The 12735-nt window shown below is 39.7% G+C and overlaps 1 protein-coding gene across 1 annotated transcript; it reads left to right on the forward strand.

The window, feature by feature from the left end:
- Positions 668-4231, forward strand: LOC8072909 (70 kDa peptidyl-prolyl isomerase). Its single transcript, XM_002436928.2, has 11 exons — positions 668-1156; positions 1452-1538; positions 1631-1891; positions 1981-2055; positions 2139-2219; positions 2321-2515; positions 2624-2889; positions 2981-3106; positions 3191-3337; positions 3410-3537; positions 3713-4231. Exons 1-11 carry the CDS (start codon positions 913-915, stop codon positions 3879-3881), a joined length of 1779 nt encoding a protein of 592 aa, XP_002436973.1. The 5' UTR covers positions 668-912; the 3' UTR covers positions 3882-4231.

The following is a 12735-nucleotide window of genomic DNA, read 5'->3' on the forward strand; positions in this document are numbered from 1 at the left end:
TACTTGCTATGTACTCCGTCTATCCTTGAGAGTTGCTAGAATTATCCTAAGTCAAATTTTAAAACTTTGACCGAATTTTAAGATTTATAGTATCAAACTAATATCATTAGATTTATCATAGAATATATTTTTATAAAAAACTTATTTTATGTCGTAGATATTAATGTTTTTTTCTATAAAGTTAGTTAAATAAAAAAAATAATTGACATGAATTCTAAGAGTTAAAGCTTGCAGGGACGATGAGAGTATCATTAATATTTTATACTTCCTCCGTCTCAAAAAGACCGTTGTTGTTGACTTTGACCAATCATGTTTGACCGCTCGTCTTATTCAATTTTTTTTTGCAAATTATAAAATAGATAAATCATTATGAAAGTATCTCTAATGATCAAATAAGTCATATCAAAGTAGATGATATTTATATAAAAGGTTTTAATAAGACAAATGATCAAATAAGATGTCTAAAAATCAACCACAATGATTTTTTTTGCGAAGGAGGGAGTATGCTTGATCATTTTTTTTTTTAAATGAGAGGGCACCTAAAAGATCGTATGTGAGCTTAGCTCGATGGACGGGCCTTTGGGTGCACGCAGGTTAACATAGGAATAAAAGTCTCTGGAAGCATCCACGGCCTTCGAAACCTTTCCCGCCTCGCAACGAGCGACTCGTCTCCGGAAGCATCCACCAAACACCTGCCCCCCGATCCCCGAGGTCGCGCAATCCACTCCCAGAAGAAGTCTCCAGAACCGCATGCGCCCTTATAAAATGGTGATCTCGATCGGCCTCGCTCGAGTTGCGAGTGATTAGCAGAGTGAAAAAGAACTCACAATCACATCAGCAGGGGTACGAACAGGCGCGCTAATCTACAGCATTCTTGGGCTGATTGGTTGATCTCTGACGGCGGGGGAACCGATGGCGGACGACGCGTTCGACCTCCCCATCTCTGGCGAGGGGGAGGAGGAGGTGATGGGAGGCCTGGAGGAGGAGGAGGAGGCCATAAAGGACCTCGACGCTGGGGTGGACGCCGATGAGGACTATTTCCCTCCGACGATGAAGGCCGGGGAGGAGAGGGAGATTGGGAAGGAGGGGCTCAAGAAGAAGCTCGTCAAGGAGGGCCAGGGGTGGGATCGCCCCGAGACCGGCGACGAGGTCGAAGGTACGTACGTGTTTGCGGATTTGCGCACAAGCCTAACTCTTCTTCCGATAGTTTGTTCAGTCGCGTACAGGTTGCTCGCTCGCCGGACGGAATTGGCCGGCGTAAGAACAGAGTAGGAAAATGGAATCAGTACAGTAGCCATGATAATGATAATTTTTTAAAGCGCATCAATTCTCGTGGTTTTCGGGACCGAATCACCCAAATGATGACAAAGAGCGATTGTTTCAATTGACATGTTTGATCAGTTCAGTCTATACAGAAGTAATAATTTTTTGAATCTGTTCTCTCGCTGCAGTGCATTACACTGGCACTCTTTTGGACGGAACAAAGTTCGATTCGAGCCGTGACCGTGGAACCCCGTTCAAATTCAAACTTGGACAAGGTGCGTGCAAGCAGCTTCAACAAGTACGATATGATGACATCGGTGATCAGTTCTGTGGTAATTTGTTGCCAATGTATGTTATTTTGCTGCAGGGCAAGTGATTAAGGGATGGGACCTGGGCATCAAGACCATGAAGAAGGGTGAGAACGCAATCTTTACTATTCCTCCGGGGCTTGCCTACGGCGAGACGGGTTCGTCGTGCACCATCCCGCCCAATGCCACACTCCAGTTTGACGTTGAGCTCCTGTCATGGGCCAGCGTCAAGGATATATGCAAGGATGGTGGAATCTTTAAGAAGATCCTCGTCGAAGGCGAGAAGTGGGAGAACCCCAAGGACCTTGACGAAGTTTTTGGTATGATGTTGTTTGATCTACAGTAGTGCCTTAGTGCTGATAGTTTGAGATGTGGGTTTTGACATTTCTTGCTCAATTGATTCCTGCAGTCAAGTACGAGGCAAGACTCGAGGATGGAACTGTTGTGTCAAAGTCTGATGGTGTTGAGTTTGCCGTCAAAGATGGTTTGCATCGTGGAACCCTTAATGTATGATTGTGCTATGACTGTGAAATCTTCATTCTGTAATTAACAAAATTGACACTGCAGGTTACTTCTGCCCGGCACTTGCCAAGGCTGTGAAGACCATGAAGAAGGGCGAAAAGGTCCTCCTCACTGTCAAGCCACAATGTAAGTCTTAAGGAAATTGTAGTTAGGCTCTTTTGTTTCATTTTGGAATCGACAACAACCCTTGATGTAGTTAATAAGTATGTGCCCATTGTGATGATCAGATGGCTTCGGGGAACAAGGAAAACAAGCTTCTGGAGATGAAGCAGCAGTGCCCCCAAATGCTATGCTGCATATAGACCTTGAGCTGGTCACTTGGAAGACTGTGACGCTAATCGGAGATCGCAAGAGGATCTTGAAGAAAGTCCTTAAGGAAGGCGAAGGCTATGAGCGTCCTAATGATGGAGCAGTAGTGGGAGGTGCGTAGTACATAGCTACCAAGTAATTCATGCACTCATTGTCACCCTCCCTTCTGGTTGTGGGAGGAATGTTCTGCAAGGCTAACATATGTTCTTGCCCTCAAATAGTGAGACTTATTGGAAAATTGGAGGATGGTACTGTCTTTGTACGAAAAGGGCACGATGGTGAAGAGCCTTTTGAGTTCAAGACGGATGAGGAGCAGGTTATTGAAGGGCTTGACATAACGGTGGTTAATATGAAGAAAGGAGAGGTTGCATTGGTCAGAGTACCACCTGAACATGCATTTGGATCTGTTGAAACAAAGCAAGATCTTGCTATTGTTCCTCCTAATTCTACTGTCTTTTATGAAGTGGAGCTTGTTTCCTTTGAGAAGGTAAGGCTGAAATTGCTTTTACTCATCTGTTCATCATGGTTGCTGTTGCTGACCACATTGTAATGATAATTTATGCCTTTTCTTTCTTTAGGAGAAAGAATCTTGGGACCTGAAAACCAATACTGAGAAGATTGAAGCAGCTGCCAAGAAGAAAGATGAAGGGAATGTGTGGTTTAAGATGGGCAAGTACGCCAAGGCCTCTAAGAGATACGAGAAGGTAAAATGGCAGCGTACTCTCCATACAAAACATCTGTTACTTTTATCGGTCGGACCACTACTAAGTATGTTTCCCCTTAACCAGGCTGCAAAATACATTGAGTATGACAACTCTTTCAGTGAGGATGAGAAGAAGCAATCAAAATCTCTGAAAATCAGTTCCAAGCTCAACAACGCAGCCTGCAAGCTGAAACTGAAAGAATACAGAGAAGCAGAGAAACTCTGCACAAAGGTATTGTAGGTTCTCCCTTTGCCATCATATGTTGTATAAAGCATCGATACTGACTATGAGCTCTGCATTCAGGTTCTGGATCTCGAGAGCACAAGTGTTAAGGCCTTGTACAGAAGGGCGCAAGCATACATCGAGCTTGTTGACCTAGAGCTGGCAGAGTTGGATGTGAAGAAAGCTCTGGAAATCGATCCCGACAACAGGTACGATTTGTGTCTACTGGACTTCAGCCAAGTTCTTCGATGCTTAATCTAGCAAGGATCACTGGATCATCGGATCAGCATTGTTAAAATAACGCCTGACTGCTTAATCTAGCAAGGATCACTGGATCATCGGATCAGCATTGTTAAAATAACGCCTGACTGTTTTCCCGATCAGGGATGTGAAGCTGGTGTACAAGACCCTGAAGGAGAGAATGAGAGAGTACAACAGACGGGATGCCAAGTTCTACGGCAACATGTTTGCGAAATGGAGGAAGCTTGAACAGCTGCAGAAGGTGCCCGGGAAGCAAGAGCTGCAACCGATGGCCATCGACAGTGCTGCATAAGATCTTTGCGCCAGTTTGCCATGCTTTATTACTTATACTGTGGGATCAGAGGACAATCTCCTTAACCATTTTTATCGTTTGTCAGTGTTTGTGTTCTTTTCTTCTTTGCTGCTGCTACCCATATGTGTTCAGCCGCATGCGTGAAATTTGGTCATCTGCTGCTGTGATCTATTTTGTTTTGGTGTGAGTGGTAGAGAGACTCACAAGAGACTGTATGCTGCCTCTAAGCTATGGGATCAATCTTTAGAGGCACACATAAGTTGTTGTCGTCACGCGCCTGTCCATTTCCATGTCCCAAACTAAATAAGGCCTTGTTTAGTTTCGAAAAAATTTCAGATTTCGTTATTGTAGTACTTTTGTTTTTATTTGACAAATATTGTTCAATCATGAACTAACTAAGATCAAAACATTCGTCTCGCGATTTACAGACAAACTGTGTAATTAGTTTTTGTTTTTGTCTATATTTAATGCTTCATGCATGTGCCGCAAGATTCAATGTGACGGAGAATCTTGAAAACTTTTTGGATTTCGGGATGAACTAAACAAGGCCTAACCTATACGCTGATGGTGCTGAGTCCGAAATGTCAAGATATGTGGTTGAGAAGTTGCACTATGAGGTGGATCCAATAGTCACACCAAAAAAAAACGAAAAAAAAAAGCTGGATCCAATTTGTACTCCCTCCGTGCTAAAACTAATCTACAATTTGATAAAAAAATCTCCATCATATGTTTTTATAGTTAACTTATTTGAAATAGAACTGTTGAAATACTTTGACTTTTTGAAATAAAGGAAAGAAAAGTCCATTTGACCTTTTCCCTTCAAGCCGATTCTTGTTTCAAAGGCCTTGCTTAGGCCTTGTTTCCAAAATTTTTCAAAACTTCCCATCACATCGAATCTTGCGGCACATGCATGAAACATTAAATATAGACGAAAACAAAAACTAATTACGCAGTTTACCTGTAAATCGCGAGACGAATCTTTTGATCCTAGTTAGTCTATGATTGGATAATATTTGCCACAAACAAACGAAAGTGCTACAGTAGCGAAATCTAAAATTTTTCTCAAACTAAACAAGGCCTTAGTTCATCCAAAAATCAAAAATTTTTCAAGATTTTCTATTATATTAAATCTTAAGACATATGCATGAAACATTAGATATAGACGAAAATGAAAACTAATTGCATAATTTGTTTGTAAATTATGAGATGAATTTTTAAGACTAGTTAGTCCATGATTGGATAATATTTGTCAAATAAAAACGAAAATGCTGTAGTATCAATTTCCAAAATCTTTTTAGAACTAAACGTGGACAAAATTTATCTTCTTAGCGGGATTTTATGGATCCTTAATAACTCTTTAGGACTACAACTAGGGCCTTGTTTAGTTCCCAAAAATTTTGCAAAATTTTTCAGCTCCGTCACATCGAATGTTTAGATGTATGCATGAAGTACTAAATATAGATGAAAATAAAAACTAATTGCACAGTTTGGTCGGAATTGATGAGACAAATCTTTTGAGTCTAGTTATTTCATAATTAGATAATATTTAACAAATACAAACGAAAGTGTTACTATTTTTATTTTACAAAATTTTTTAGAAGTAAACAAGGCCTAGAGTAAAAAATCTTCCATTTTGCCAGGCCCTGACATGTTTCTCTCCTATGCCACCACTAGTACTCCCTCCGTCCCTGAAAGAATAGATTTCTAGCAAGTTTCAGACAGATTAGCATAGCTGCCAAATGACCAAGTTACCCTTAATTAATATGAGTTTCACCATTAAGATGCACAGAAATCACTGCTTTGGGCTACGAGCTGTTCACGTCATTTACTCATCCAGCCAACTGTCCACCACTAAATGAAGGAGAGAGAGACGAGGCGTGTGCGTCTTGGATGCCACGATGAATACGAGGCGAGCAGTGGGGACCATATATCCTAGAAATTGATTTATTTGGGGACAAATTTTTAGACCAGAAATCTATTCTTTCAGGGACGGAGGGAGTACTCTCAGCTCACTATCACTTTGTCCTTCTCCTCACTTCTATTTCCTTTGTTGTCTTCCGCTCATCTCTAAGAAGCTGTTTGGGTTTTAACTCAGCGCTTTAATGTTATCCGGGGTTAAATTCTCATTTGGGACAAACAACGAGAAGCTTTCCAGCCATATTAAGGCCCTGTTTAGTTTCCCACCCAAAATTTTTTCATCCATCCAATCGAATCTTTAGACACATGTATGGAACATTAAATGTACATAAAAAAATAAACTAATTACACAGATTGGTTGAAAATCACGAGACGAATCTTTTAAACCTAGTTACTTCATGATTAGCCTTAAGTGCTACAGTAACCCATATGTGCTAATGACAGATTAATTATGCTTAATAGATTTGTTTGCAGTTTCCTCGTGAGCTATGTAATTTGTTTTTTTATTAGTTTTTAAAAACCCCTTCCGGCATCCTTCCGACATATCCGATGTGACACCCAAAAATTTTCAGCAGCAATCTAAACAGGGCCTAAGGGGGTCCTTCCGGTGGAGAAATATCTAAGGTGATCTATTGAAAGGTATGGCTCTGGTATCTATGACAAAATTATTAATGATGGGTATGGCTCTAGTATCTATGCACAATTATTAATGATTAATGATGGCAAATGGCACGTAGCCTAGTGGTTACAAGAGCCTTAGGTCATCCGCAATGGTTATTAAATAGTTAGCTAGGAGAAATTTTATTGGCTCTCAATAGCACTTTACAAATAGCTAGCGAGATGATATATAAAAATAATAAAAAAGTAGTACTCTCATTGGCTATCGAGGAGAGAGATCAAATAGCTAGCGACTTTCTAATAGCTAGCAACTCATAAATAACTAATCTAGCACAATCTTCTAGAAATAACTCTCTCACAATACTCTTCACAATAGCTAGCGACTTTCTAATAGCTAGCGACTTTCTAAGCTAGCTATTTATAAATTGCCATTAAGAACCAATAATATTCTTTCTATAGATCAAATAGCTAGCGATTTGAACACCATTGCGGACGCCCTTAGGTCTTGTTCAGTTTTCAAAAAATTTTGTCATCGGGTACTATAGCATTTTCGTTTTTATTTGATAAACATTGTCCAATCGTGGACTAACTAGGCTCAAAAGATTCATCTCGCGATTTACAGGTAAACTGTGCAATTAGTTTTGTTTTTATCTATATTTAATATTCCATGCATGTGCCGTAAGTTTCGATGTGACGGAGAATCTTAAAAAATTTTGGGTAGTTTTTGGGAACTAAACAAGACCTTAGTAGGAAGTGTTTTTTTATTTAATAGCATTCTGCTTTCAATGGTAGGCAACGTTCCCTCGATAGCGAGGTGTCTGTAGTGACTTCGTGTTTGCTAGTGTGCGTGGATAGGGGTGAGTGTGCATGTTGTGAGTGTCTGCATTGTAGTGTGTTATTTGAAAAAAATTGAAAGGTCATATGACTAGAGGAGAGGGATGAATAGCCTAATTTAAGATATACAAACTCACTATATCAAATGGTTAGCAATACAAACGGCATAAGCAAATTCGCGCTAGCTTTACTAGAGATGTAAGCCACATAGCCAAGCAATTTTAGTTATTATGATCACTGGGCACACAATTTCATGGTCACTACTACTAAACTAGTTGAGCAACACTAGCAGGACAAACTATACAAGCGAAAGCTAAGAGCTAGTTACTCAACTACTTTGTGGGAATGTAAATGAAAGAATGTGAATATACCACCGTGTTGAGGTAATGATCCAATCAAGATATGAGATGACCAATCACCTGGAGAATACCAATCACATAGAGACACAAGATTTTTCTCCTAAGATTCATGTGCTTTCCAGAACGCTAGTCCTCGTTGTGTTGACTATCACTTGTTGGTTCGGTGGCTAAGAGGTATTGCACAAACTTCACCCATATGTTAGGTACTGCAAGAACCTATCCACAAGTGAGGTAGCTCAATGACACGAGCAAATTACTAGAGTTCCCTTTAGCGCTCCGCCGAGGAAGACACAAGACCCCTCACAAGCAACCGATCGAGGGAGGCAATCACCAACTCTGCTCAACGATCCTCCAATCATCGAGCCATCTAGGCGTCGGCAAACGCCAAGAGTAACAAGATCACAACCAGCCCAAAGCTTCCACCTAGTGCCACAAGACGCTGTTAGCATTTCTTAGCACCTCTACTAAGTATGGAGCACAAATCCATCCTCAGCAATGGTGCCAGATATTGGGTATTCTTAACATCACTACCAAAAGTAGACTTAGTTTTCTAATTCTGATAACGATACCAAAAAGGCCAAACCTATCCCTCATACCACTTAAGCCAAGTTGTCATCCCCAACATGACATGAGAGACGCGGTATTAAAATATCCAATTGCTCATCTAAATAAATAATGAATGGGATCTGCAAGCGCACAGATTAATACCGATGTAGCATTTTAAGTGGGAAGTATTCCAAGTATCGTTATTTATATTTTTACCACTGGGAAGGGATTAGTAATCATCAATGTTGATTATAGAATAGAATAGAGAATTGAGTATCTATCATTGCATGTATAATTGAGAACATTTATCTAACTCTCTCATACAGGGTTAAGCGTCACATAAAGGATATATATAAAGTATGAATAGTGACAAAGATAATTAATCTGATCAGCATAACTAGCCACATAATAAATATGATAAGCACCTCAATTAGATACTCTAGAAAGTCATTAGCATGGAATTAGGACGAACTACAAGAATATTTCCTAAGTTATTCTTAACTATACTGTCTAGCATATCATAGTTAGTGCAATTATACTTAGCAATCATTGTGAGACAAGATTACGCCCATGCATAGTGATATTATCAAGGTAAATGAGAAACATAGCAATCACTCCCCTGTAATAATGTTGCTCTGCCAGCCCTATACACGAGTGGGGGACTATATAAGAATCAATGAAGCTGTCACTATCACGAACTACCCCGCGATCTGGCATATAGGGTACAATCGCAGATAAATACGGTATAAGCACCTCGTCTACACAATATCTATCATTTACCCATGGATCCGATGGATAAACGCTATATGATCCTAAACATGTATATAATTCCAATCTAACTAAGCCAAGTACATAACTGTGATAAACTAAGAACAATATAATCTTGAATATAAACAAGTAGAGCAAAGTCATAAGCAATATATTGAAGTAGAACAAAGTCATATTCATAATATTAAAGAACAAAGATGATTAGAAGAACAATTAGAAGAACAATTAGAGAATTACCAAGAATCCTCTTGACAGATCCGGAAACCAATCGAAGATTGACTCCTTCTAGTTCTAATCCTATGTAGCTATGCTAATCTAGATGTCTAATTGATGTGGTGGCTCTAGGCTTGATCAGAGGCTTCTTCTCCCTTGAGAATAATGAATTAGGGTTGAGAGGCTCTCTCCTCCAGGGGCCAGGGGATCTGGTTTTATAGTCCCTCCAAGTGAATATGGGCCGTTGGATTAAACCGACATTGATTGAACGGTTATCCTTGATCCTTTAGGTCGGTGGAGATTGATCCCGAAAGAGAGTCCTGATTGGACTCAGCAGGTGGGCCGGCGCCCAGGGCCAGGCCCTGTTCGGCCTCCGCTTCGTTCCTGTGGCTTCTGGAGTCTTCTAGATGTAAGATAATTGCGCGGCTCGTTGATATCTCTATGTAATCCCGACGTGTGGGCCTTTCTTCCATATTTCCTGATAACCCCCTACAGAAATAGACAAACACCAAAACCCGTGGAATTCTATCAAATAAGACCCTAAGTCTGGATGTTGATTTCATTTGGATTCTTTTCTTTGTTTATTTGATAATTAAATTTGATACTTAAGGACCGTCAACAAACTCAGCTTACCTCTTGCTCGTCCCTGAGCAAGGATAGTCTCAGTGATGGATCAGAAGTTGTTGTAATGCCTTTAAAAATTGACGGTACACATGCTTTTAAATAAGATCTCATCTCTGAGTTAGAGTAAACTGTCAAGACTTAAAACTTACTTACTTTACCTTTCACCAATGGACTTGCAACCGTTACTTCTGACTTGAGTAGTTAAAAGATAGAACAGTCTAGCCAAGTGCCATGTCTCTTATTCTTGATCAGCTATAGATCTGGAGTTTTTGCAGATTTTCAAATAAAACTCAGAGATTCCTTGTATGACTCTCTCAAATCTCTCTTTTATGGTATTTCTGGATCCTTACCAAGGCAGTGATGGTATATGCCTTCTCTCAAAGTATGTAGTATTTGTGGTATATGGCATAGTGACATTACCTTCTCTCTCACCCTACTCTAATAAGGCTTGATATCTGGAGCTCATAGGTGGAAGATAAAATATACATACTTACTTACAAGACATTTATTGTATAGTCAAACCATGGATCCAAAGAAACAAGCCAATAAGTCAAATCAAGATGTGCATGTGTGGCGAATGAATGGTGTATGGTGATGATGGTGAAAGTCTAATTCTACTTGTGCTCTTTTGAGGGGATACATACCTTTCTTGCTCTTTTGAAACTTTGAGGAGAATGAGATGCTCTTCTTTTTTTTTCTTTTTCTTTCCTCTCAGGTTGGTATCTTGTACCCCTAATTCTACTGTCGGACACTTGTCCATTTTTACCTCTCGTCTCACTCTTTCTTTTCTTTCGAGGTTCCGGTCACTTGCCGCTTTTTATTTCCTCGTATCTTTCTTTTTTTAGAGCTCTCATCTCATGAGATAATATAGCAAGTGGTAGTAACCAAGATAACTTGAGCATTTATTTCACAAGGAAAAACAGAAATATTTTTGGCTATTCTCTCCCAGATTAGGAGTAGAATATTTTTGGGTGGTTCTGGAGATGGAAATGGTTGGATATATGTGGATGGTACTTCCAGAGTAGAAGTAGCATATGTGAGTAAACGTGCAAGTGAATCTTGATTTAACCACATGACAAGCTCCTAAGGGTCTACACAGCTTGACCACACTCAATGCTCATAAGCAGTAAATAGTAAATGTGTGGCTCAAAATCTAGCAAGCATGTATATACGGCTGTGGTAGGAATTTAAACTCTCATCATACAGGAACTCATCATGTGCTATTTTAAAGATTTTAAAAGATAAAATTCTCCAGAATTTCTAGCATCTCTAGGAATAGATAAACAGCAACTCAACCTTCCCATATCATATCCGTTAACAACTTAGACTTTAGATCAAGTTTTCATCCCACAAGTTTAGGTTTGGAGCAAGCTTTAAATTATAATAGTTATATCTAAACTAGTGAGAGAACTTCAAATTTGCAAATTAGGCAGAGCAACTATTCATCATATCCATGCTAGAGTTTTATTTAGATACAGTTTAGCATAGCCACTTTATTTATTTATTAAACATACTAAGCAAAAACATATATAAGCACAAAATCTTTATTTGGTTTTTCCTGGTTTATGTATATTTATATTCTAATATAATATAAGTGTAAATACTTAGCGAGATAAATGGGGGTGCTCTCCCACAAGCTGAATTTTGACGTAATTTCTCTTGATATAGCTAGCAGGTGGCAGAGGTGTATTTGAAAGTCGGCAGTATCCTGACAGCGATTAGAATGTCCTCCGTCTGCTAGTCTTCTTGATTCTTAAATTCTGTGGAGCTCAAATAGACAACAAAGCTTGTGGAACTGATTAAGTGTTAGCATAAATATCTAGTCTTTATCATGTTGAGTCTCCTTAATATTACTCCCTATTTTTATATTTTCGTTTTATAAAGCAGAACATAAATATTTATTTTATTTTTATGCCACCACAATGAATGTACTTATGGGTTTTATGTCACTCGTATACTCACATGGGGCTTACTGTTTTTTAACATTTTTATTTTCTTTTTAGGATAGTATGAACATGATTAACTAAATGAACTATTTTAAATAATTGAAAGGGAAAGGATAACTACCAAGTTTACCTCTTGGCAAGGCGTTCGGTGTTTTTAAGTCCTCCGAATGGGACTCTCCGTTTTCTCAGTCGTCCTGGGATTCGTTGGGTAGCGTAGTCGGTACTTCCGGCGGCGCCTCTTCTTCATGTATGGTTATCTTTTCTCTCCACACCTGACTTGGTGTTTCGGTCTCCTCAGGATAATTCTATTTAAACTGTACGTCTTCTAACCTTACCACTTCTCCTTCATAGTCTGCCCATCCATCCTTGATTATTTGCCTCCTCTGGTTGCGGTTGCGTCGTTTCCTGACCTGCTTAGAGTCTTCAACGATATAGTTAGGGTCAGTGAAATAGCGGCGTACCTTCTCTGAGGGGAAGTGCATATGGACTTCTCCAGTTCCAATGTAGATGATTGCTTTAATGGTGCTGAGGAACAGTCTTCCAAGGATGATGGGTGGATCGTATTCGTCTTGTCCCATGTCAATAACCTGAAAGTCTGTGTAGACAAAATGATCGTCTATTTTGACAGAGACATCAGTTACTATACCTTTAACCTTTCGGAATGTCTGATCTGCCATCTGGAGCTGAATGTATGTTGGTCTTAGGGGCATGGTTCCGAACAAGAGCCAATAGGTGACTGCGGCCATTATGTTGACGCCCGATCCGGTGTCGCAAAACGTCTTATAGAAGTTGTATCCATTTATGGAGCAATAGATGCTTGGCGTTCCTAGATCGTCCTTCTTGGTCAGAAATGGTGACTTAAGTTGATCATCTTGACCTCCTTAAACTGCTGTGACCATCTTAGCTGACTCGGTCCACACTTGCTTGTTCCTATTCCTCCTGTTGGTCCTCTTCCTTGGTTCATGTCGAGATTGCTCTGGGATTTGTGTAGTCTTATTCTTGAAGAAAAATGTCTCCTTTCTCCTTTTG

Source organism: Sorghum bicolor, chromosome 10, assembly GCF_000003195.3.
Source record: "Sorghum bicolor cultivar BTx623 chromosome 10, Sorghum_bicolor_NCBIv3, whole genome shotgun sequence".
Lineage (NCBI taxonomy): Eukaryota > Viridiplantae > Streptophyta > Magnoliopsida > Poales > Poaceae > Sorghum > Sorghum bicolor.

What these genes read in the sequence shown, in the direction of transcription:
- LOC8072909 (XM_002436928.2), top strand. Translation starts at nt 913, where the DNA reads ATGGCGGACGACGCGTTCGACCTCCCCATCTCTGGCGAGGGGGAGGAG. An exon ending in TGAGTTTGCCGTCAAAGATG is followed by an intron (nt 2,056 to 2,138) that starts GTTTGCATCGTG and finishes TTGACACTGCAG; the next exon opens with GTTACTTCTGCCCGGCACTT. An exon ending in CCTCTAAGAGATACGAGAAG is followed by an intron (nt 3,107 to 3,190) that starts GTAAAATGGCAG and finishes CCCCTTAACCAG; the next exon opens with GCTGCAAAATACATTGAGTA.